The sequence below is a fragment of the Lontra canadensis genome, unplaced genomic scaffold (genome assembly GCF_010015895.1).
Source record: "Lontra canadensis isolate GAN:19392208 unplaced genomic scaffold, GSC_riverotter_1.0 scaffold127, whole genome shotgun sequence".
Classification (NCBI taxonomy): domain Eukaryota; kingdom Metazoa; phylum Chordata; class Mammalia; order Carnivora; family Mustelidae; genus Lontra; species Lontra canadensis.
Window position 1 is genome coordinate 2,042,804 of NW_022631121.1, and position 26,365 is coordinate 2,069,168.

The 26,365-nt window shown below is 43.0% G+C and overlaps 1 protein-coding gene across 1 annotated transcript in view; it reads right to left on the minus strand.

Moving 5' to 3' along the window:
- Positions 1–20,421, minus strand: part of PCYT1B (phosphate cytidylyltransferase 1, choline, beta) — a 120,178-nt gene extending 99,757 nt beyond the window's left edge. The window contains exon 1 of the mRNA XM_032842301.1: positions 20,059–20,421. Within this exon, the coding sequence (XP_032698192.1) occupies positions 20,059–20,130 (72 nt within the window). The 5' untranslated portion in view covers positions 20,131–20,421. The remainder of the gene's footprint in view (positions 1–20,058) is intronic.
- Positions 20,422–26,365: the final 5,944 nt, after the last annotated feature.

The following is a 26,365-nucleotide window of genomic DNA, read 5'->3' on the forward strand; positions in this document are numbered from 1 at the left end:
ACAGCTAATTTTCACCACTTAATGGCTCAATTACACATAAAAATTTTTTAATTTAAGCCACAAAATTGGCTGATAGTTTATAATAAACGTTCAAGGGCAGACACTGACTTAACATTGGAAGTGTTAGTCACCATCACTGTTTCAGTGATTATCATGGAAAAGATCAAATTTAACAAAGGTGGCTCGGGGACCATCAAGGTTAATCTAACACAGGTTCAAGTCTAGACCAAGCTACGGTCAGTACAAACACCTGCCAGACATAATTACCTACTGAAGCCCCTGTCAGTCTCCCCAAGTGTTATCCTATAAATAATTATGGGAACCGTGGAAGAATTTTTTTAAGCAGGTGAAGGATATGCATACTAATGCAGTTTTCCCATAAATTTTCCTACAAGTAGAATTGCTGAGTCAGGGTACTTGAATTTTCAAGGCTTTTTTGTACATGTTTTTTGATACTACTATCAAATTGTCTTCCAGAATGGTTGACCAGATTTACACTGCTTCTGATACGCCTAAAGAGCCGTCTTTCTTTCTTGGCTATTGATATGTTGTTTTCTTCCTTCTTGCTTTGCCACCAGGCAGTTTCCCAATACAGTGGCAAATACTGCAGGGTCCTGAGAACTGACCCCGGGCCTTGCAACTGTGACACAAATGTGCTTGACTGGCACGTGAGTCAGCAAAGCCATCTGAGGCCAGGATGGAGAAACCCACTCACAAGCAAACCATCATTATAATCCTCAGACTTTTTAACTAACTGATTTTGAATGGCATAGACTCAAGAGTAAGATCTTCATCTTGTAAAATCTGTCCCCAGAATCTTTGAATGCCCAAAGAGAGATTTAGTTGAGGTGGTGGGTGGGGGGCACCTGACTGGCTTTGTCGGTAGAGCGTGAGCGGCCTGATCTCGGGGTTGTGAGTTTGAGCCCCACATTGGGTGTAGAGATTATTTAAAATCTTCAAAAAGAGAGAGAGAGAGAGACTTGGTTTCATCTTCTGTATTAGTTTCTTATTGCTCCTTATAACAATTTACCACAAATGTTGTGGCTTGAAACAACACAAATATATTATCTTCATCTGGAGAGTCAGAAGTCTGAGATGGGTCTCAGTGGACTAAAATGCATGTATCAGCGAGACCGCATTCCTTCTGGAGGCTCCAGGGGAAATCCATTCCCTTGCCTCCTCCAACTTCTAGAGCTGCCCGCATCCCTTGGCTCCCTGCCCTCTTCTTTCCATCTCACGAGCCAGCAACTGCATCAGCAGCCACCTTGGCCACAGTCACATCTCTCCCTTCCCTGCCTGCTCCTTTCACTTGAAAGGACCCTTGTGATTACACTGGGCATTTGGATGATCCGGGATAATCTCTTGTATCTCAACATCTTTAACTTCATCACATCTGCAAAATCCCTTTTGCCGGTCAAGTAAGACGTTACAGGTTCCTGGGTTCTGGGAATTAGGATGTAGACATCTCGGGGCAGAGCGGGGGGGGCATTAGTCTGCCTACTGCACGTTCCTTAGCATGAGGAACTCATGAGTTTCATGAGTATCTCATCTCTGGTTATTGGAACAATACATTGCCTATAATTTTAAAACAGTCATTTGTAAAACCGTGCTTTGTGTCAGGCACAGGCACTCTGCCAGGTTTGCAGGTAAGAATCCATGCACAGAGAGGTTAAGTAATTTTCCCAAGGTCACAGAGCTTGGCAGAGCTGAGTTTCAAACTCAGGCCTATTGGACTTTAAAGCCCCTGTTCATCATATGCCACGTCTGTCGCTCAACATTTCCCACGCTCTGCTCACTTTGCTCTCTTTGGATAGCCTTCATGTTGAAAGCTTTTCAGTTAGTTTGACAGTTAGTGATACAACCTCATAGATTAAACCTTTTATCAAGCCCCTATAAATCTCATATTTGACTCATTCCGCAGGTGCCAGTAGAGGATGGCATCAGGAAACAATCATTCAAGATGATGTCGCCACATGCTCTAATAAATCTTTCCCGGAGTAGCATCAGTGGGTTCTTCCTCCAGCATACAAACAGGAGCAGACTCACCAAGTCATCTTCTCTGGGGGTGAAATGTTAATCTCCGAATAATATCAGGGGGTGCCGGCCAGAAACGATCTTTCCAACAACAGCCTATAAGTATATCCACTCTCTTGTTCTTGAAAAAAGAGAGTCTGACACTTGAGGGGTTTCATTTCACTTCTTAATCAAGTTTCTCATCCTCTCTGCTTCACCTTGCAAAATTCTTGGCCTTGGCTGCACGTGACAATCACCTGGGGAGCTTTCAAAAGCACAGAAGCCTCGTCCCCTCACCCCCAAGAGATTCTGCCCTTATTGGACTGGACTGCAGCATCAGGACATTAAAAAATACAGAACGAGGGGAGCCTGGGTGGCTCAGATGGTTAAGTGTCTGTCTTTGGCTCAGGTCATGATCTCCAGGTCTTGGGATCGGGCCCCACATCAGGCTCTCAGTTCAGTGGGGAGTCTGCTTCTTCCTCTTCCTCTGCCTCTCCCCCTGCTTGTGCTCTCTCTCTCTCCATCTCTGTCTCTGTATCTCTCTCAAATGAATAAATAAAATCTTTAAAAAAATGCAGAACGAAAAAAAAGTTGAGAACCACAGAGACGAAGTGAAGCAGAGATGAGAAACTTTATTAAAACATAGGTTTGGGTGGCTCAGTTACTTAAGCGTCTCTTGATTTGGGCTCAGGTCATGATCTTGGGGTTGTGAGACTGAGCCCCGTGTTAGGCTCTGTGCTCAGTGGGGTGTCTGCTTCTATCCCTCTCCCTCTCCTTCTGCTGTTCTCCCAACTTGTGCCCCCTCTCTCTAAAAATAGATAAATAAACCTTAAAAAAGAAGGCAAAGGTTTTGACCCTCAACTATAAGGCTCTTTTTTCCAAGAATATCTATTTTGTTTACATCGAAAGAAATAAAGCCTATTCATTTCTGTATCCCAAGAAGGTAGCTATGTAAAAACCTTCAATGTGTCCAGAAGCAATCATTTTAAAGATTTATTTATTTTAAGAGTGTGTGTGTGTGTGTGTGTGTGTGTGTGTGTGTGCATGAGCAGGGGGAGGGGCAGAGGGAGAGGAAAAGAACCTTTAGCAAACTCCCTACTGAGCACGGAGCCCAGTGATGGGCAGGATCCCACCACCCTGAGATCATGACCTAAGCTGAAAGCAAGAGTCAGACACTTGGGGCACCTGGGTGGCTCAGAGGATTAAGCTTCTGCCTTCGGCTCAGGTTATGATCTCAGGGTCTGGGATCAAGCCCCACATCGGGCTCTCTGCTCATCCGGGAGCCTGCTCCCCCGCCACACACTGCCTGCCTCTCTGCCTGCCTCTCTGCCTCTCTGTCTCTCTCTGTCAAATAAATAAATCAAATTTTAAAAAGTTGGACACTCAATGGACTGAGCCACCCAAGTGCCCCCAAAACAATCATTTTAAACCTACTCTATTTAAGTGCCAGGGGAGGGGCTCTGTGGAATGACTCAGTAGTGGTGCTCAACAGGGACTACATGCAGTCAGTGTGCTGCCACGGAAGCCCATTCTTGCTCCAAGAATAAATTCTCTTCAGTAAGTAAGTAAGCAAGCATGAGGTAAGAACACTTCCAAAGAAAAATAATCCTTTATTTCTGCAAAGTAGCCCTGATAACCTCACCACAACACTCAACCCTAGGAATTCAAAAGCAGTAAAAGCGTCAGCAGTAAATCATGGCAGGCCCTGGCACATGTTAATACTACCATTACTCAAAACATTTTTGGAACAGTTCTTCTGAAATTTTCATCATGGCCATTTTATTTTTACTTTTTTAAAAAGATTTTATTTATTTATTTGACAGACAGAGATCAGAAGTAGGCAGAGAGGCAGGCAGGGGGTGGGGGAAGTAGGCTCCCCAATAAGCAGAGAGCCCAATGTGGGGCTCGATCCCAGGACCCTGGGACCATGATCTGAGCCAAAGGCAGAGGCTTAACCCACTGAGCCACCCAGACGCCCCTCATCATGGCCATTTTATAAGGCCGTTAAGGAAAATCTGTTTTGGGGGTCGTAGGGCATGCAACTCTTGATCTCAGGATTGTGAGTTTGAGCCCCACATTGGGTGTAGAGATTACTTAAAAATAAAATCTTAAAAATAAAATCAGTTTTTATATCATCAAATCAGTATTTGGGGGGATCTAAAGAGGTATTAACCAGATTTCCAGATTTACCATTCATCTATCAAACCACCAGTTGGCTTTAGGTGGTTTCAAAAATATTGGAAATAACCCTCGAGGATGATTGTGTCCTCTGTTGCCATCCAGTAAGAAGAGAGGGGTGGCCTACTCTGGCAAGAAATTCCTGAAGAGTTAGAGATCTTCAGTGAGGAAGGTGACCCCAAGGCTCTAAGTTCAGTTTTTTAGAGCAAGAATCACCCGGAGAATTTGTTAAACTAGTTCCCCAGGCCACGTTCCCGGAGATTCTAATCCAGCAGGCCAGCAAGGGCCCATCAACTTGGTTTTCTCTCCAGCTGGTACAGGTGCTGCCTGAGGCCCACACTTTGAGTAACACTATTGGAGAGCAAAACTGAAGACAAAAATAATGATGTGAATGTATAAGTTTTATTATCCTTTTTTCAGAAAGGACAGAAATTGTCAAAAGGACTCAGGACCCAACTTGGAGAGACTCTTGTCAGCCAAAGATGAAAAGTTTACACATCAGTGCAGATGAGAACTGCAGTGGATTGAAATCCATCAGGTGTGTTTAAATCCACCTGTTCAGGCACGCCGGTGGGTATGTGGTGGGTGCTCAGTCAGTTAAGCAACTGAATCTTGGTTTCGGCTCAGGTCATGATCTCAGGGTTGTGAAATTGAGCCCCGGGTTGGGCTCTGAGCTCAGCACAAAACCTGCTTGTTCTCCCTCCACCCTCTGTGAAAATAAATAAATAAATCTTTAAAAAAATCTACCCAGTCATAATACTATTAAACAAAATCCCAAACAAACCGATAACCTCATTTGTCTGCATTGGTGGATGCAAGAGATCACACGCATTATTTGGAAAACTGGAAGTCAGAGGGAAACAATCAGGCATTTATCTTAGCTCTTCTAATCAAATGTACTTCTGAGTGACCAAGTAGTAAGGAGAAGTGTATCATCTTTGAATGAGTAATAAAACTATGACGGTAATAAAGAACATGATGGATTGGACTCTCCCAATTTGATAAGCACTAATGAATGATTGGATCTAGGCACTGAGCATCAACCACGGCTTACACGACAAAAAGACAAACAACCACGAATATTATACGTGCCTAAAATAAAGAAGGCCGTATACCACCCATCAAATAGTTTGTCAAGCAAACAGAACCTGGCTTCAATGACACCTCTTGATCTGAGACCAATTAATGGGAAATTCAGAAGGGATAAAGGAGGACCTTAACACCACAGGGATGCAATCAGCAAGATCCAAATTGTAGGAAGCTCTATAAGACAAACTCATTTTCTGCAACCAAAAAATTGCAAGAAACCTATGGATTAGATGAAATCTAAAAGACACAGGAATCACAGCATTGTGATGTATACCCCAAATTATTAGGATCCTAGTTCAAAACACTGTAAAAAATTATGATATGCATGAAACAATAAGAAATTTGGACAATTTGGGGGTGCCTGGGTGGCTCCGTTGCTTAAGCACCCGACTCTTGGTTTCGGCTCAGGTCATGATGTCAGGGTAGAGAAATCGAGCCTTGCGTGGGGCTCAAGCATCTGCTTGAGATTCTCTGCCTCTCCTCTGTCCCTCCCCCAACGCACGTGTGCACTCTCTAAAATAAGAAAATTTTAAAAATCTTTAAAAAAATTTGCACAGTTTCTGGATGCCATAAAAGAATTATTATTAAATATTTCAGGTATAATGATATCTTGTTTATCTTTCTTGAAACTTCATTTTAGAAATATACAGTGAAGGGGCGCCTGAGTGGCTCAGTAGGTTAAGCGTCTACCTTAGGCTCAGGTCATGGTCCCCCGGTCCTGGGATGGAGCCCTGCGTCGGGCTCCCTGATCATCGGAGAGCCTGCTTCTCCCTCTGCCTGCCACTCCCCCTGCTTGTTCTCTCTCTCTCTTTCTCTAATAAATAAGTAAAATCATTAAAAAATGTAAAAACTAAGAAATACACAGTGACGTATTTGCAGATGAAGTCTATTGTGTGGGTGAGGGGAGTGGTTAGGGCTCTAGATGAGTGGTTCTCAGCTGGGTGGAACTTGGTCTTCCACCCTACGTTCGTTCGGGGATGTCTGGAGTCATTTTTGGTCGTCCCATCTTGCGGGGTGACGCAGCCGACGTCTACAGCCGCACTCCCTACAGTGCACAGAAACAGCCCTCCACTGTGGGGGACTGGCTCTGCCCTCATGCCCTGACAACCTTGAATGTGTCCACTTGAATGTGTCAGAGGTCATCTGAATGTATCCACATAGCTCACATTGGCAAAGACTTGAACTGCAGCTCATCTGAGTGTTGGCAGACTGTCTCGTGACCTTCCTAGACTGTGAGAGGTACAAGCCTGTTAGGAGTGGCTTGGAGGCCACTTCCTGCTTGCCTCCCTATCTCCACGATAAGACTCTCATGAGGCAGTTTCTTTCTCTTTTCTTTTTTTTTTAAGATTTGTTCATTTATTTTATTTTATTAAAGTTTTTTTTATTTGACAGACAGAGATCACAAGTAGGCAGAGAGGCAGGCAGAGAGAGAGGAGGAAACAGGCTCCCTGCAGAGCAGAGAGCCCGATGCGAGGCTTGATTCCAGGATCCCAGGATCATGACCTGAGCTGAAGGCAGAGGCTTTAACCCACTGAGCCACCCAGGCGCCCCTGTTCATTTATTTTAGAAAGAGAGAGCATGCAGTGGGGAATGGCAGAGGGAGAGAGAAATATTGAGCAGGAACCACGCCCAGCATGGGGCTCGATCCCACAACCCTGATATCATGACCTTAGCAGAAATCAAGAGTTGGATTCTTAACTGACTGAGCCACCCAGGTGCCCCTCATACGGTAGTTTCCAATCACCTCCTGGGTTCTGTTGAGGTCTGGGCCTTCCTGCCCTTCCCCCCTCTGTATAGCGCTGCAGAAAAGGAAACCAGTTAGTGACCATCTACACAGCAACAGGAGTTGCTCCTCAGCAACAGGAGTCTGGAGGTCATCGGCCTCTTTCTATTCAGTGCTGTTCTTGGCGTGTGGGACAAGGACTATAGGCTGGCACCAGTGGCTACATGTCTTTCACTAAGTAAGTAATAAACTCTCTGAATCCAAAAACAACTCAATATACTTTTAGTCAAACCAGACAGAACTCGGTTTTGGTCCTGCCTTGTCTTGTGTGCGTACTGGACACACATAATACACAGAACAATTATCCAGTCCCAAATGTCAATAACACCAAGGCTGAAAAGCTCTACAGGCAACAATATTGGTCCTGAGGTAATCGTTGTTGTAGCTACATGACGAGTACATGAACAACAGAAATGGGAAGACACCGATTTGTCTACTTTTGCATGTTTGAAACCATCCCTAATAAAAGCTGTATTTTCAATTTTTTTTAAAGATTTTATTTATTTATTTGACAGAGATCACAAGTAGGCAGAGAGGCAGGTGGGGGCGGGGGAAGCAGGGCCCTGCCGAGCCGAGAGCACACGGGGCTTAATCCCAGGACCCTGAGACCGTGACCCAAGCCGAAGGCAGAGGCTCAATCCACTGAGCCACCCAGGTGCCCCTGTATTTTCAATTTTTAACATTTTTGAAAGTAGGCTCCATACCCAGTGTGGGGCTTGAACTCACTACCCCAAGATCGAGTCACGTGCTCTATCAACTGAGCCAGCCAGGCATCCCAAAAGCTGTGTATTTTTAAAAAGATAAAAAAAAGAAGAGAGAGGTAAGGAAACCATAGGAGACTCTTAATGATAGAGAACAAACTGAGGGGTGATGGAGAGAGGCAGGTGGGGGGATGAGCTAAATGGGCAATGGGTATTAAGGAGGGCACTTGGGATGAGCCTTGGGTGTTATAGTAAGTGATGGATCACTAAATTCTACTCCTGGAAGCAATATTGCACTGTATGTTAACTAACTAGAATTTAAATAAAAATTTAATGTAAATAAGGGCACCTGGGTGGCTCAGTGGGCTAAGCCTCTGCCTTTGGCTCGGGTCATGATCCCAAGTCCTGGGATGGAGCCCCGTATTGGGCTCTCTGCTCGGCAGGGAGCCTGCTTCCCCCTCTCTCTGCCTGCCTCTCTGCCTACTTGTAATCTGTCTGCCAAATAAATAAATAAAATATTTTAAAAATTAAAATAAACAAATACACAAACTAAAGAAATTGGTCACCTTGCTTTATTAGATGTCTAACACTTCGAGTGCATTTAATGAGGGAACATGCAAATAGGCACAACTTTGCCATCAGATTTCTAGCTCCACCACTAAATTACAAACTGTGTTCTTAAGCAAATTACTTAACCTCTTTAAACCTCAGTTTCCTCACCAATAAAATAAGGCTAATTATGCCCCTGAGGGTCTCATAGGGATTAAATATAAGTGTTTGGCTGAGTGTTTTACCTAAATACCTTTATTAGACCTCCTTCCTTTGTTCTTTTTGTTTGCTACTCTTCAATACAGAAATGCAAAGAGCCCTTCTCACGTGGACAAGTTTCTTTTCAAACAATTCCCTGGAAAACGTAAATGGCCCTTGTATAAAATGTTTGGTCCTAAGGGCTTAAAACAACAAACTCTAGAGGGACCCTGGAGGGATGGGGAGTATGAAGGAACGTATGTGGTTAATTCATTAGTTCTTTTTTTTAAAGTTTTTTTTTAATTTCAGAGAGAGAGAGAGAGAGAGCAAGTGCTCGGGCGAGTGGGGGAAGGGGCGGGGGGGGGGGGAGAGATAATCTCAAGCAGACTCTACACCGAGAGCCAGCAGTGCTGGGCTCGATCTCATGACCCTGAGATGGTGACCTGAGCAGAAGTCAAGAGTCAGACGCTTAACCGACTGAGCCACCCAGGCACCCCAATTCATTAGTTCTTAATCCCAGGGTCTTCTTGCCCCCACAGAGGACATTTAACAATGTCTGCAAACATTTTTGTTGTTAAGACTTGGGTGGGACCAGTTCTAGTAGCATACACTGGTTAGAGACCAGGGATGCCGCTGAACATTCCAGTAAACGCACATGACAAAGAATTATCTGGCCCCAAATATCATTAGTACCAAGGTTGAGAAACCCTGGGTTAAAGTGACCAAAACTCCTTGGTGAAGCTTTTCCTGGATAATTAACTTTACCTTTCTTTGTTCTTCTTATCCAACACATACAGGCTATTAAAGGCATGCTCAGGAGAAATCATTCAAAATGTGATTACTCTAGCGCTGTGACCCTAATTTGTTATTCATTTCTTTATGAGAAAAAAAAATCTGAGCAGTGTTCTGATTTTATTGCCTTTGAGTTTCAAATAGCAAACTTGAAGCATGCACTGATTACCTTCTTAATTAATAGGCTGTGAAGGCAGGGCATCACTTTATTAACTAGTGGGAAGGATGTACCACCTCTTGACAGCTTAGTAGTCTTTATTCCCAACTGTGATGCCAATGGGGGAGGATTGGAATGAAAGGGATTCAGACGTTTCTCCCCAAACAGATATATTTTTCTTGTTAAAATAGTTCATCTTAGTTTCAATGACACCTGCCTACCATGTCATTATTAAATAGAAAATATTATGGGTAATTTGCCCCCCATCCTGCATCCTCCTTTTATTTTTTATTTTTTCCACATCCCCCCTTTAAAAGTCTAGACACTTGGGGTGCCAGGCTGGCTCAGTCGGTAGAGCATGTGACTCTTGATCTCGGATTGAGAGTTCGAGCCCCACATTGGGTGTGGAAATTATTTAATAATAATGATGATGATAATAATAATAATAATGTCAAGATACTTGATATTAAGACTGCAAGGCCATAGGTAAATGAGGGTAATTGTGTTCAACTGGCAAACAATAGCAAGGCCATTTCTGTGAGATGTGTATTTCATGGAGAAATAGGGCAAAAATGTTTGTGAAGACAAAAAGTGGGGGAAAATCTATACAGGTGGTGGAATGGCCTAATCAATGAGGTAGGCCAATGAGGTAGCTGCTTTTATTTTGTCTTTCCCTTAACCGACTCCACCCTGTCTGTGAAAACCCATTCCACCGCACAGCCCAGGGTTGGGACAACTGATTAAGAAGTCAAGCCCTGGTCATTGTTCAGGGGTTTCTCAGATCCTCCAACTCCCTCTTTAAGGAATTAGAACTAAGAGATGGAGTCTGAGTAGGTCAGGGGATTAAAGTAACTATCTCTGCAAATAACCCTTTCTGAGGTCTTCTCACGTTGCTCCAGTCCCTTTCCTTGCTGAGACCGGCTATTCAGCTTTCTGTTGGTTCTATTGGATAGACCTTTTCTTTCCCTGCACTGAGAAAGCTAGCTTAGGGCACCTGGGTGGCTCAGTCGGCTAAGTGTCTGCCTTCGGCTCAGGTCATGATCCCAGGGTCCTGGGATTGAGTCCCAAATCAGGCTCCCTGCTCAGCAAGGAGTCTGCTTCTCCCTCTCCCTCTCCCCCGCCCCTCTGCTCATGTGCTTGCTCTCTTTCTCTCAAATATATAAAATCTTTCTTTAAAGAAAGGAAAAGCTAGCTTAGTAGGTACTGTTCCTTGGAATCCAGCAATCTCTGTCTGAGACAGATGGGCACATATCTCCACTAGGAGATGAAACTAACAGGAGAAATGAAGCTAAGGGCTAAGAGTGAAAGGCCACGTTAACAGCCATTTACACTTCATGCCTAGGACCATCAAAGGATGACACTACTTCCAGAGAACAGCTCATGGTAAATTCATCTTCTCATAAAACCTCTAGTTCTAGATGTACCACACTTTTGATACTTCCATATACAAACTTACAACTCTTTTTGTGTTATGGTATCAAATCATTATCTCATAATGTTAGGTAATTCTCCTTTGTAAACTTGATTTTCTTTCTCATATTGTTAGTTAACCCATCAACCAGACTTGGGAAGATCAGTTCACGCCTCCAGGGTGCCTCCACTTTCTTACATCATCATGAAGTTGTGTTTCTGTGTGAGTGTTTCTCAGCTGCACAGGTAGCTCTTTGAGAGCAGTCGTTCTTTTCTTGGGGAGATTTTGTGCCTGTCCCCAAGAGTGATTTTGCAGTGTCTGGACGTAGCTTTGTTAGTATTTTATTTTTAAATAATCTCCGTACTGAAGGTGGGGCTTGGACTTACAACCCTGAGATCAAGACTCACATGATCTATAGACTGAGCCAGCCAGGCACCATGGACAGAGCTTTGATTGTCAGAACTTGGGAATGCTACTGATATTTGGTGGGTAGAGACCAGGGAAGCTGCTCAGTAAAGGCCTCCCTCCCCCCACCCCCCACCCCCGCAGCAAAGAATTATCCAGCTCAAAATGTCAATAATGCCAAGGTTGAGAAACCTTACTTTAAGCCAAAGATGGGTCTTTGTGACAAATAACACAATTCAAAATGGGGAAAGGATTTCAAAAGAGGTTTCTCCAAAGAAGATACACAAATGGCCAATAAACGGGTGAAAAAATGCTAAACTTCACTAGTCATTATAGAAATACAAATCAAAAGCCCAATGAGATACCATGTCACCCCCACTAGAATGGCTATGATTTTGAAAATGGAAAATAACGAGTGTTGGTGGGGATGTGGAGAAACTGGAACCTTCATACATGGCTGGTGGGAATGTTACACAGTACAGTCTCTTTGGAAAACAGTTTGGCAGTTCCTCAAAAAGTTAAAAATAGAGGGGCTCCTGGGTGACTCAGGCAGTTAAGCATCCACCTTGAGATTATGACTCAGGTTGTGATCTCTGGGTCGTGGGTTTGAGCTCTGTGCTCAGCGGGGAGTCCTACTTCAGATCGTCTTTCTGTCTGCCCCTCCTCTCTCTCTCTCTCTCTCTCTCTCTCAAATAAAAAAAAATTTTAAACCTTTTTAAAGAAAGTTAAAAATAGAGTTACCATTTGACCCAGCTATTCCACACCTAGGTGTTTATCTAAGAGATTTGAAAACATATGTTCATAGGGCGTCTGGGTGATACGGTCAGTTAAACATCTAACTCTTGATTTCAACTCCGTTCTCGATGTCAGCATTGTGAGTTCAAGCCCCACATAGGGCTCCACGCTCAGCGGGGAGTCTGCTTGAGATTCTCTCTCTCTCCCTCTGCCCCTCCCCACTGTGCTCACGTGCCTGTGCTCTCTCTCAAATAAGTAAACAAATCTTTTTTAAAAAAGGAAACACATGTTCACAAAAATCTTGTAGCAAATGTCATAAGCATTATTCACACTAAGCAAGAAGTAGAAACAACCCAAATGGTCACTGCCTGATCAATGGAGAAACAAATAGTGGTCTGTCCATACAATGGAATGTTATTTGGCCATAAAAATGGATGAAATACAGATTCACACTATAACATATGTAAATCTTGAAAAGATAAACTAAGTGAAAGAAGCCAGACACAAGATATTGTATGATATACAATATACATATACATATTGTGTGATTCCTCATCTGTGAAATGTCTGGAATAGGCAAATCCACATAAGAGAAAGTAGATTAGCAGTTGCCTGGTGCTGGGGGGTATTGAGGGGTCTGGGGAGGGACTGCTAATGAGTACAATTTGGGGGGATGATGAAAATCTTAAAATTAAACTGTGTGGAAGGTTGTATAACCCTGTGAATATACTAAAGCAACAATGAATTATACCCTTTATGACGTGGATTATATCTTTAATAGAATAGCTCTTGGGGCACCTAGGTGGCTCAGTGGGTTAAGCATCTGCCTTCGGCTCTGGTCACCATCCCAGGGTCCTGCAATTCAGCCTCGCATTGGGCTCCCTGCTCACCAGGAAGCCTGCTTCTCCCTCTCTCTCTGCCTGCTGCTCTCCTTGCTTGTGCTCTCTCTCTCTCTCTCTCTCTGTCAAATAGATAAAACCTTTAAAAAAAAAAAAAAGAATGGCCCTTTGAATCTCCTGAGTGCCTATTACAAAGGAGGTGCTCATTAAATAATGTAGTGACCCTTGAAGCGTGGAAGACAAACACAAAAAAGATGTCCTTCCTGCTCTGGTTACTATTATTTTTAACCTTTTCTGTCTAGAGAGGAATAGGAGTGATTCCCTTAAACAACCTCTAAGTTAAGCAACCTACAGGGCTCTCCATTTTCCCTAAGGGTCCTCAGAACTCTCTGAGTGCTCTGTCTACTGGTAAGTTACTCTTGAGAAAGCCTGGGTATTTTAGCTCTGAATAGTTGAGTTTTACATTTTCCAAGAATTAACTGAACTTTTCCCCAAACCTATTTATGCCATTGTGACTGCAATGATACAATTTAATTAAATGTTATATAAACTGATAAAAATGATGCAAAAAAGTTATTTTTAAGAAATTAAATTGTTTTGGAAAGATAAACAGTCATGTGGCTTTTAAAAATTGCTGTTGAATTAGGTGAGGGGAAGACAATTGTAAAAGATAGGGAACAAAATCCCCCCAAATCTAGGATTCTATACTCAATGTTTTGAAAATATCTTGAGTTTTCACTTCACTTAGAATAAACCAAAAATAGAAATCATAGCTGTTGCATATGTGTACACCTTATGAATAAAAGACAGCACAGACCTTTAATCAGTGGTCCAATTAAAGGATTGGCCAATTAATAATATATCTATTTTAAGTTTAAGCAAAATATTTAATGCATGCATTAACCATTTTTTCAAACAACTCTTTATTAGAAACATTTTATTTTTCAGTTAACTAACCTACTAGTCCCCACCGTAAATGGTAAGAAGACTTCTATTGTGCTTCCTGGCGATTATAACTCTCCTACCTTGTATAATGGAAAAAACCCTACAAAGCTCTTTTATTCATTCTCCATTTTTGTATTGAATTCCTTAAAATTCCTTACAAAAGTCCTTCAACTGCCACCTTAAGGGAAGGTATAGTAGCCCCATGGAAAAGAACTCATGGGACAGATTTGTAGACAAGTCTTTCCCATCTCTCTTGGAGGCTGATCCAGCTCTGTGCGTCTCTGGGGAAGCTGGGGAAGAACTGTAGAGAGGGAGTCTGCCCCCTCTGGTATCTCTGAGCGACCCCACCTGGCTTTCATAGATCACAAACCTACAGCAACCCTAGGATTCTGGCAGGATTTGGGGTAGAGAGTCCTATAAACAGTGATCACTACATCTCTGTTACAGGCGTTAAAGATAAAGCCATGCAGTTTAGAGGCTGGAGTCAAGTTGAAATCGGTCTACCCAACAATGATGCATGCCTCAGAGGCTGGGTTGAAATTTGTTCATTCTCCGGGACAACCTAGAGTTGCCCTTCGATGAACAACTTAGGATTCTCTCTGGGCAAGAAGGATATAGAATGAACACTGATTTAACTTCCTTTCACTCATTCAACAAACATTTACTAAGCATCTACAGTACATCAGGAGCCGTGCATCCAAGATGGATGTCCGCACTCTCCAAGAATATGTAGAACAGGAGTATATAGGTAGAGCAAGCTCTTAATGATTGATTTTTTAAAATTTATTTATTTATTTATTTGACAGAGAGACACAGTGAGAGAGCAGGAGGAGTGAGAGAGGGAGGAGCAGGCTCCCCACTGAGTAGGGAGCCTGATGCAGAGCTCAATCCCAGGACCCTGGGATCATGACCTGAGCTGAAGGCAGACACTTAAATGACTGAGACACCCAGGTGCCCAATGATTGATTTTTTTTTTTTTAGTTAATATGATGGTACTGTTAAAATCTAATCATATAATCTTTGCTTTAAAAAAATTAACATTTAAATTCTATACTTTTAAGACTTAATGGAGGGGCGCCTGGGTGGCTCAGTGGGTTAAAGCCTCTGCCTTCAGCTCAAACCCACGACCCAGAGATCACAACCTGAGCATAATCTCAAGGTGGATGCTTAACTGACTGAGTCACCCAGGAGCCCCTCTATTTTTAACTTTTTGAGGAACTGCCAAACTGTTTTCCAAAGAGACTGTACTGTGTAACATTCCCACCAGCCATGTATGACGGTTCCAGTTTCTCCACATCCCCACCAACACTCGTTATTTTCATGATCATGATCTCAGGGTCCTGGGATGGAGCCCTGCATCGGGGGTCTCCACTCAGCAGGGAGTCTGCTTTCCTTCCTCTCTCTGCCTGCCTCTCTGCCTGCTTGTGATCTCTGTCTGTCAAATAAATTAAAAAAAGATAAAAAAAAAGACTTAATGGAAACGAAGAGGAGAGATGTGAAGCAACTATTATTTTCTTTTCATCCTGAGCCATACTTTCCATTGTTTTTCCTTTCTCTTCTCTTTCTATGTGCGTATCTGTGTGTACGTGTGTGTGTGTATATGAGAGAGAAAGAGAAAATTTCTAGTTCATGAAAAGTCAAAGAAAACTTTATAGTGCTCTTATAGAGGCGCCTGGCTAGTTCAGTTGGAAGAACATGCGACTTTTGATGTCGGGTTTATGAGTTCAAGCCCCACGTTGGGCATAGAGAGTACTTAAAAAACAAAGTATCAAAATTGAAAAAAATTGAAATGCTCTAATACCTGGGTGAGATTGAAATAAAGGGTATGTTTTCACATTATAAGTCCTCATTGCAAGAATGGGGCAAGATTAATTGGATGCCCGTTCTCATATATCCTTTGCTCCATGGCATGTCAGAGCTAGTTCCAACTCTCTGAGAATAAAGGACAAAAATAAGAGATACCAGTAAGATTCCTTTTCTTCCCATAGTTTCCAGTACCGGGAAGACAAGAAGAACCCCAGGCTTCAGCAGACACAGGTTTCACCTCTCACTACGCAAGTTTTTGTGTGCAAAATTGAGCCATTTTGGTGAGCTGTAAGATTTCCAGGATGCCCAATAGTCAAAGCTTGCTTAGAGGACCACAGTGGGTGGGCATCTATAGCTTAGGGAGGGATGAGTGTCTTCCAGAACCCCAGATTCAGTTGGAACAAGCATGGAGCGTGTGCACTACTCATCAATTTCCAGGGTGAGAACTATCAGCAGAGCAGCCCATGGCAGTGATCATACCCTTGGGTCAGTCCACCATACAGTTTCCAAAAGAGGCAAAGACTGTGTTGAGTTAACTGCAAGTTGTGCAAATAACATGCCTGTTGCTATAAAGTGAAGGAATCACAGATGGAGGAGAGGAAAGAAGTTCTAATTGTGTTTTAGAACAAAAAGTAAAAACGTCATATCTACTTTGGCTTAGTGCCTTTAAAAGATCCTCAGATATCTAAACTTCAGAAATCTGGAATGTTCCAAATTGTTTAATTCCCTCCAAAGAAAGACTAAATGTTTGATCTACATTCATATTGTTTCAATTATTTTTTTTCTTTCTTTGCTTATGGCTTACATGTTAGAGATCTTCCTCACCGAAGACAGGGCAGTGACAAATCATATTCTTTGAAGCTAACCACTAAAGTGAGGAAATGAGTTGTGTTCTTTACTAAAAAGGAACCCATCTTTGGTATGAACATTTCGAGCAAGCTGCAAGAATCCACCTCTGTTGAAGATTTAGAAATTCAGGTGTCATTCTTCTCTCAGTAGCTCAAAGTCCTCTTCTTTTATTCTATTACCTAGAACCAGGATAGTACCTGGCAAATGGGGTCAACATAGTATTTAAGAACTGATGGGCCTATGCGGTGATTGGTGCCCTGGGAAGGCAACTCTCCCTGCTGAAGGAGTTGGCAGGTTTAGTTCCAGATCCTCAGGCAGGAGTGCACTGAGCTCCCGTCCCCCTCACCGAATGCCTGGAAATCATCTTTCCTTTCAAATAGGAAGCCCTTATCTTGCAATGAAGACTGGTAAAGGGAAAAGAAGAAGTGAGAGAGTTTTCATTTTGATCCATGAATTCTCTATAGAAAATCGGGGTTCCCTCCAATGAGTGACATCTTGAAAGAACTGTCTCTGTCAGCCAATCAAAAGATATTTGTAGAACCTCTCCTGTGTTCCAGGCTTTATGGGGGCCCACAGGAGCACTCCTTCCAGGGCATCCTGGGATAGAGTGGAAGAAGCAAGGGTTTCATAATTAAATCTTGAGCTCATAAATTTTTATTGTGATAGTATTTTATGCTACTAATTTCCTTAATGACCCAATGGAAGAGAGGAAGGTAAATCAGTAGTATAAAATGATTTTACATAGAATTTAGGAATAGCAGAAGGTTTGCCATAAAGAACTAGGCTAACCATATTATTTCCTACCAGGGCACCTTAGGGGATCCTGTTTTAATGAATAAATAAAAACTATGTGTAATTATCATATCAATTGCTTGCATCTAAGTGAGTGCTTCTGGAGTTATTTGATGGTGCTTAAAAATCTTTGGTCTCTGAAGTGCATTTAATGTCTCCTTGACTCTTATCTATATTATTAATTTGCAGATCAAAGTTAACTTGGTGCTATGCAAATGAGGAGACTTCCAATGAATGAAATTTTACTGTAAAATATTAAATCCTTACTACTTAGAACTGCAATGTATTTTGAGGACATGTGTCAACATATTGAAAAGAGACATTACAACTTAAAACAACATTATCCAATAAAACTTTCTGCAATGATGTAATATTCTAGCTGTTCAAAGGAGCTGTTCAAAGTGAGTTCCGTGTGACTATTGAGCACTTCAAAGGTGGCTAGTACCACTGAAGAACTAAAATTTAAATTTTATTTAATTTTAACTAATTAAAATGTAAATGGCCATACACAATTAGTGGCTACCTTATTTGACAGTGCAGGCTTAAAGAAAAAGTGAAAATGGAATCCAAGACCCTGAATTCCAGCTATACTGTACCCTTACTAACTTGGGCATTTTACTTAACTTTTGTGAGCTTCAATTTTCTCACTTGAAAATGAAAATATAAATCATAGCTACCTTAGAGGATTTGGAGTAAGAGGAATTGAGATGTATTCAGGCATTCTCTGATTTTCAAATAAGTGCCAATCAAGTACCAAAGTTAAACATGTGGAAAATGAATAACCAGCTCTCTCATTTAAAGGGAGTTTGCATTCCTAGGGAGCTCATAAATATTATTAAATTCATAACTATCCTCTTCATTCAGATAAAATATTTAATGACAATGTTTATAACTATTGGCTGGTAAGCAGTACCATTAGCTTGGGAGTATCAGTGTATGGTGCACAAAAGCAGTGGGAGGGGCGCTTGAGGGGCTCGTTGGTTGAGCGGCTGCCTTCAGCTCCGGTCATGATCCCAGGGTCCTGGGATGGAGCCCTGTGTCTGGCTGCCTGCTCCGAGGGGAGCCTGCTTCTCTCTCTCCTCCCAGCCCCTGCTCTCTCTTGCTATCTCTGTCTCTCTCTCCCAAATAAACAAATAAAATCTTTAAAAAAAAAGCGGTGGAAATCAGAAAGCTAAATTTATAGAAGTTGAGGTCAGTTCATGTACCAAAAGTACACTGAGAAGCAAAATGGGTGATTAAAATGTCAGCGCAATCACTTCTTTGTTATTGTTCCGATTGACATCTTGATTCCCCAAGGAGATTAAATAAACCCAGTCCATTTCACAGGTACAGATTAGCAGAAGAGGCAAGTAGTTAGGAGCTTAAGCACTTTTGTTGGATGTAATCACATGAAATAAGGTACATAAAGTACTCACCACAGGGCATGCCACCTACTAAGGGCTAAAAATTGCAGCCATTATTTTTTTAAGGATTTCATTTGTAAGTAATCTCTACACCCAATGTGGGACTCGAACTCACAACCCTGAGATCAAGAGTCACATGTTCTACTGACTGAGGCAGCCACATGTCCCCAAACTGCAGCCATTGTTATAGTAAGTGATGCTCTTGGGAGACCCATGAGATGAGAAGACTTTGACTATTTTTCAATTCACAAAAGGTATAGGAGAACAGAGTGATTACTTGCACAGACTTATTTCTACATGACAGGGCATAGAAAGATCATCTCCACTTTCCATATTCATAGCAGTCAAGAACTGAATCCAGTTGTTTTGATACTATTTCAAATCTATTTTTGTCATGAGGCATGAAAGAATGAATAAATGAATGACTAAAATACCTCCTGATTCCCCCATTCACTCAACAAAATGAGCCGGTAAAACTCATGAGTCCTCAACATATACATTTTTCCAAATCAGAGACAATACTGAGATGAATGGGGAAGGGACCAGTTGGGGGAAATGGTCTACCAGTCAGGTTGTTCAAAAACCCGGTGGCTGTGGGCCCAGACTACATTGTGAGGCATGTGGTGCTATCCACAGGCACTCGAAGGGGCATGGGGAGGTTTTGATAGAGTGCTGAAACTCGAAAGAACAGGGCTGATGTCCTGAGACCCAAGAAACCACTCTCAGGGGTGTGGTGGGAAATCAGCTTTATGGTGAGGCAGAAACATAGCATTGCCAGGAAGCTTCCCCTGGCCCTAATCTCCTCTTCACTTCATCTGAAATATTCTCACTATTTCATCCCACCACCTAAACTTTTTCTATCTAGAACTCATTTAGTTTTAACAAGGCTCCACTAAAATGCTCATTCCCCTGGGCACCGTCCCGCCCCCCAAATAAAAGACCATATGAGGTGGTCTCACTTTCGTGATAATTGCATTCCAAGAAATTCAGAAATAGGTGTCAGGATTTTGTGACTTTTCTAATAGGAAAATTTCTCATTTTATAGGGTAATGAACGCTTGGTTAAAACACTTCTCCAATGCCCTCAGGCTCCCACAGCATCATTCTTTGCCTTGAACCACCTACATTTTCTTAGACTGATTTGACTCTTTTTTTTTTTTAAGAAAGAGAATCTGTTCTTGTCATCTAATTCTATCCAGGGAGCTTGCATAAATCAAGGGATAAAGAAAGATGAGTCACAATTTTTCTTTTTTATCACTTTAAGATGGAGAGGATACTATTTCCATTTCGAGTATGACTCTATTAATTAGCACAGAACCATTACACTCACAGATACATAAGACTTCCCTTTTTGGACCGACTTTGATATTCAAAGAGGCAAAAATCACTAAGAAAGCATGTATGTTACTGTTACCTTGCGCCAGAATGTGGGAGCGCCACTGTCCCCGGCGTCCCCTTTCGTGGTGCTTTCCTGGTGGCCCACCATGTCTGATCCTGCTCCCCTTTCTTTTTTTCTAGAGTCCTCTCTTCGTTTTGGAGTTCTTTCGAGTCACACGGTGAAATCGTCCTTCTCTGGATTTACCGGTGAACTTGACCAAAGGTTTAGCTTGAAGACGCGCTCAGAGGAGCTAGTCACGTCCCAGTGATTGAATAAGCAGAGATCCAAGGTGCTGGGTGTTCTTGCTTTATTTACCACAGGTCTCCCCTTGTCCCCTCCGGGCTGTTGTTCACTGACAACTGCTGTGCTCTGGACTGGCGCTCTGATGGCCTGTGGCGCGGGGGACAGGCAGGTTGTGGAGGAAGCTGCCCTCGTGAAAAAGGCCATTGTTTAATCTACCCGGTCCCTCCCTGGAGCTATGGCAACAAATTCCGTTGGTGAATTAACTATGTCATTGTGTGCTGGCTCAACTGATTATGCTCCTGGAATGACAAACATTTTCTCGCTTTTTTTCAAGATAAAAAGTAGTCAAGACCTTGAAGTGTTAATATACGACTCAGCACTTTCTTTAAAGAGGAGAACACAGATGGAGAAAAATTGGGTCCTAATAAATATTTTCTCTGCCAAGAAACTATTCTAAATGCCACTGATAAATGGACTGGTGCATTTTAGCCATGTACAATCTTCGCAGTTTGCATTAAGGTTATTTCCCCCTCGAATAAGTGTATTAAAAGGGCTTTTGAAATATGCATGTGCTGGGGCCTTTCCCAGAAAAGGATTCTTTTTAACTCTGGTGGCAGCAGAATGCTGCTGTTAATGCATCCTACCTCGTTTCAGAACGGAGATGGCTATCCGTCTAAATTCATCTCCGCCATGGAAAGATTTTTCCTGTTCCATGCTAGCGGGAGAAGTCGGAGTCACTTGTTCACGTGTTCCAGTCTCTAGCATGAGAAAACCTGCTCTGATCAGTTAAAGACTTTGAACCTGAAGATCCATCCATCCCGCACTTTCTCTGGCTGGGGGCCTGGCCTGGCTGCTGGAGGAACTCTGTCAGGGAATTTGCTGCTCCTCTGCCTGGCGTGTGGTGTGTGGTGTGTAGTGTGCTCACTTGGCGAGCCGGAATCACGCTTCCGAGGATGCCCTTCCCTTATGGCTCTGGGTTAGACTTGGCCAAGAAAGGGATTTGCACAAGGTGGGGAAGGTGAGTGTGAAGTCACGGCTGTTACTTTCCCCAGGTTGTCATGGCTGGGCTTGGTGACAGAAGGTCCCAGCTGTACCTCACTCCCCTGGTCTCTGGGTCCAGATCTTCTTTGCAACTGCTGACCTTGTCAAACAACGGCAGGCCGGAGCCCCCATCAGGCCTTTCTTCAGCACCACCGAGGTAGGAACAGCTTCTGGTGGCTTCTGGGAGGGTAGCTTCTGCACTTTGGCAGCTGGATGTGCTGGGCTTCTGACTTACAGCTGGGTAACTTCTCCCATGATCCAGCTCCCCTGCCCACCTCCGCTCCTCCACCCATCCCACAAGGCGCCAGGTCTGTTTCCTGGGAAAAATCCCTTTCTCTACCGCTCACAGTGGCTCTGCTTCTTCAGCTAAGCTGCGGCTGATACACTTATTTTTCCAAACAATATGAGGACTGTAGGAGAGAATCTTCAGCACGAGGGGATTTTGGAGGGCAACAGGGAGACAATGCCATGGGACTTGCATCTAGAAGTGACTGAGGAACCCAGGGAAATAGATGTCATATTTGTGTCAGTCTCTCCTCCAGGTCCCTGTAGTCTTCGACCTGCAAAAATTCTGTTCAGATCCAAGCATGTTTTCATATACCTTTTCCTTCTTCATTCCTATGGTTTCCTCTCTTCCTCATTCTTGTCCCCCGCCAGGGACCATCCCCCACCCCTAAGAGGCTGAAATTGCCTATCGGAGGTGAACCACATGCCAGGGGTAGCTTACACTTAGTCAACTGCAGGAGAAAAAGAAAAGTCCAAGTCCTGGGCACATTATTTCTCCCAGAATGATCCACTGGAGCCACTGAAATTCTGGCAAAACTGACACAGCACACACGAATGGACTCAAAGAGATGATTTCTCTGAAACTCAAGTCACACCTGGCTCAGCTGTTGAGAAAATATTCACCTCTACCCGCACTGGTTCACTCTTGTCAGTAATGGAAAAAACCACTCTTGTGTCATCAAGGCCCAATGGTTCACACGAGAGGCTTGTTTCGAAATTGCCTCTTGTTGTCATCTCTTAGAATAACAGTGCATTTGATATTTCTGAGCTTCTCATCACAAATCCAAAAGAAGAATCACTGCCAATCTCTTCTCAGTTAATTCCTACTTAGAGGAGGTGATTATTCGTCACGAGCATTAGCAAGTTCAGAGGCTAGGTTATGGTTAATTTTGGCTCCAGAGCAAACAGAATGGAGACAGGGCCACCAACAAAATACCACAGTGTATTCATACCACAGATCTGCTCAGGTCATTCAATTAAGCCACTTACTTGGATCATGAAGATGTGTATTATCTGAACACTTATTGGTGGCTTTCTGGGGTCTTGTCTGCTTTTGAGAGTCCCATAAGATAAATAAATGGTCTCAGGGGATCCCTATGAACAATCCCCTATGGTCTATACAAGGGGCTCTCCAGAGCCCCGAGAGTTGTGTCAGTGGGTAGAACCTAGTTGCCCAGGCCCACAGAGGTGGACAAGGATGGGCAGCAGATCCCAGCTACTAGATGAGGTACCTTGTGTGAATTAGAAAAGGGTGCTCCTCTGGGCCCAGCAGCCCAATTTGGTGAACAGAAGGAGGGCTGGATTTTAGCCCCTAATTCTCCGAATCTGTGGAAAATCTTTGCAGCCCCTGAGCCTTGGAGAAAAGGGCATTTTCGGGGAAGCAAACTGTGTCAGTCCCATTATAAGAGATACACTCTTGAATTTGGGAAACAAGTATTCTCAGAGCTCACGAAGTAAGGTGTTCTCTGTTGGGAGATGTGGTTGGTCAACTAGGCCTCAGCTCCAAAGCTGATGAAACTTCCTTTCTTCCACACAAATTCCCCAGGAGCATTCTGTTGGCCTTTCTGATACCTTCCTATCCGGCAGAGTGTGCCCAGGATCATGGCTTTATGTGGCTCAATTTGAGAGGGCCTTGTATTAGCTCTCTTCTGAGGAGTCTGTGTGGCCATGGACATGTGCATGGCCTGGAGGCCCTCACACTCCCAACCCCTAGAAAATTCTTGAGTTCTCCACCTAAATGTCCCACCGTGTTTTCAGAACTCATAAGGCCTCTTCTTCGGTGCCATCCTCCCGGGAGGAACCTCCCCAGAGAACTGCATATCCCTGGACATGAGGGGCAGTGGAGCTTTCAGCAGGAAAATGTGAACAGACTCTGGATATCTGGGCCACTCTGTGGTGCAGCACAGAGGAGGGTCTTTGGCTCTGCTCCCCTCCCCTCCGCCATATACATATGTACACACAGTCTGTTAGCATGATTTCAAACTTTTAAATATTTAGACAAATGATACACGGACCTCCATTTAGATTCTTGCCCTGACCCCACAAATGATAGCAGCAGGCCCAGCTAGAGGTATTTGAAATCACTGTAGAAATTAATGGATTAATTAGCATTTTCTGGTTATTTTAATTATAGTTAATTACAGGTAGTTTGTCATCAAAAGTCTAATCATCTCTGAATGTATGAACAATATGATTTTCTGAATCTAAGTGACTCAAGGCTAGATTCTGGACTGAGATGAAATAATTTGCTCCAACTCTAGCACAGTCCTTGGAATACGGTAGTTGCCTTGAAAATGACTGTTAGTGAGTAAATGAATCCCTGAAGCGTTTTATTAACTGCCTCTCGTCTTTTGCTCTGCCTATGCCAGATAACTGGCTTACAAACTCTTCGACGGATGAGTTCATCTAAGGCTCTTATGGATGTCTTAGTCAACTGGGCTTAGAAATTATTTGACTGATGAGTTCACCCAAGGGTGGTTTGGGGTGTTAGTCCAGAGAGGAAGCCAGGGAACAGACGAGGAGATGGGAAAGTGACTTCCTGTGACTCCCTGTCTTTTTGCTTTTCCTGAGCCCCTGGAATTATCTAGCAACTGTTCTGAAGAAGGAATACAAAGTTTAGACTTTGCACATTCAAGTGATAGACTAAAGGCATACTCCACCCCCATGATGTGAAGACATGTCCAAGTTCAAGTGTAGAATTTAGGTATTTTGCATATTCCATTGAATTTACTGAACATGGACTTCATATCAAGCCCTCAACCAGGTGAAAATCTGAAGGCCATTACAGCAGTACCAACCTTCGAGGCCTTACACATCAGTATATAAGGTACCATTACATTGAGTATTTGCCTGACTTCAATAATCTACTTTACCACCCCCTACTCATCATTCTCCATTCCCCCTTACCCCTGCTTTGTTTGACTTCATTAGGGACAGATGACGTGTACTGGTTTGCTATGGGTCTCTTCCAGGAGAGTGAAAGGGCAGGGTCTTTGCTTCACTGCCAATGTCCCCAGTGACTAGAAGAGTGACTGACACACACAAGGGCTTGGTAAACATTTTGTTGATGAACATATTAATTTGACATCAAAGTTGCACTATTTTTTTTCTCATTCAGTTTGGCTTTGAGTGGGTAGGAAAGTAGCACGAAGACAAGCAATCTGGTTTGACAGTGAGAGGTGTTCCTGAAGGGACTAGAGGCAAATAATGCTAAGATGGAGTTCAGACCTGGAGAACAGCTGGTGTCCAGGGAAAACAAATGCACTGAGAAACTGTAGGAAGCAAGGACCTTTGGAATTTGTTAACTTTCTTTTCAGGCACACAGTCGTTGTAGTTTGCAGTAACTTGCTGAAACAACCACGCTCCAGGCAAAGAAGCATGTTTGTTGATCCACGGGGCCATTAATGGAACTTCTGTAAGGTGTTAGAGCTATAAGCCAAGTAACTCGGAGATGGTTTTCTTCCTCTCACCTCATAACAGCTATTTTCATGGATTGCTGGGGTTTTGCAGACATTTTTCTTTCTGACAGGAAAACTGACTTTCTGCCTGGTTTGAGCCTGACTTGAAGAAAAACTGAACATGATGTATTTTGTAACTGCTATATCTTTCCCATGGCTTTTTGCTGTTCACCAGTAAAAATGATACAAAATTTCTGTGCTTGACCAAAGGAACCCAGTACATTGTTTCTTTTTTCCTTTTCCCTCCTCCATTCTCCCACCCACCAGGACAAAGACAAAAGGGCATCTTCACCTTCAACTGTAGATCTTCTTTTTTTCTCAAAGATTTATTTGAGAGAGTGGGGGGGGGGTAGGGGTGGGAGAAAGGACAGAGGAAGAGAAAGAGAATCCTCAAAGAGACTCCCTTTTGAACACGGAGCCCAATGTGGGGCTCCATCCCAGGATCATGGTCCCCAGGGTCCCCTTATAATAGGTCTTATAATCAGCTGGGGTGCCTGGGTGGCTCAGTGGGTTAAAGCCTCTGCCTTCGTCTCAGGTCATGATCCCAGGGTCCTTTCTGCTCATCAGGAAGCCTGCTCCCCTCCCCCACCCCTGCCTGCCTCTCTGCCTACTTGTAATCTATGTCTGTCAAATAAATAAATAAAATATTTTTTAAAATGTCTTAAAATCAGGGAGTCTGAGTTCTCCAACACTGTTCTTCCTTTTCAAAGTTATTCTGGCTAATTTATGTCTTTCTAAATGTCCATATAATTTTTAGAATCATGGAGTCAATTTCTACCACAAAGCTTGCTGGCATTTTGACTCAGACTGTACTGAATATAGAGATTAATTTGGAGAAAATGGATATATACATATTTTTAAATCATTGCACCATCTCTTGTTCCCTTTTTTTTTTTTTGGAAGATTTTATTAATTTGTGAGAGAGAGTGAGAATGGGGGTGGGGAGAAGAAGAAGTAGGCTTCCCACTGAGCAGGGAGTCGGACATTGGGCTCTATCCCAGGACTCCTGGATCATGACCCGAGCCAAAGGCAGGCACCCAATCAACTGAGCCACCCAGGTGCCCTGAGAAAATAGATATTTTAACAACTTTGAGTCTTCCAATCCATGAACATGGCACAGTTCTCCCTTTTTGTATGTTTTCTTTAATTTTTCTCAGCAGTCTTTTCTAAGAAGTTTTCAGTGCACATAGCTTCCGCCCTCCAGTCCAAAGTTTCTTGTTTCAAGATTTATTTCAAGTTATTTGAGTTCATTTTCTTGAATCAAAAGTTTGGAAATATTAAAAACCAATAAATAAATAAATAAGTTTGGAAATGTT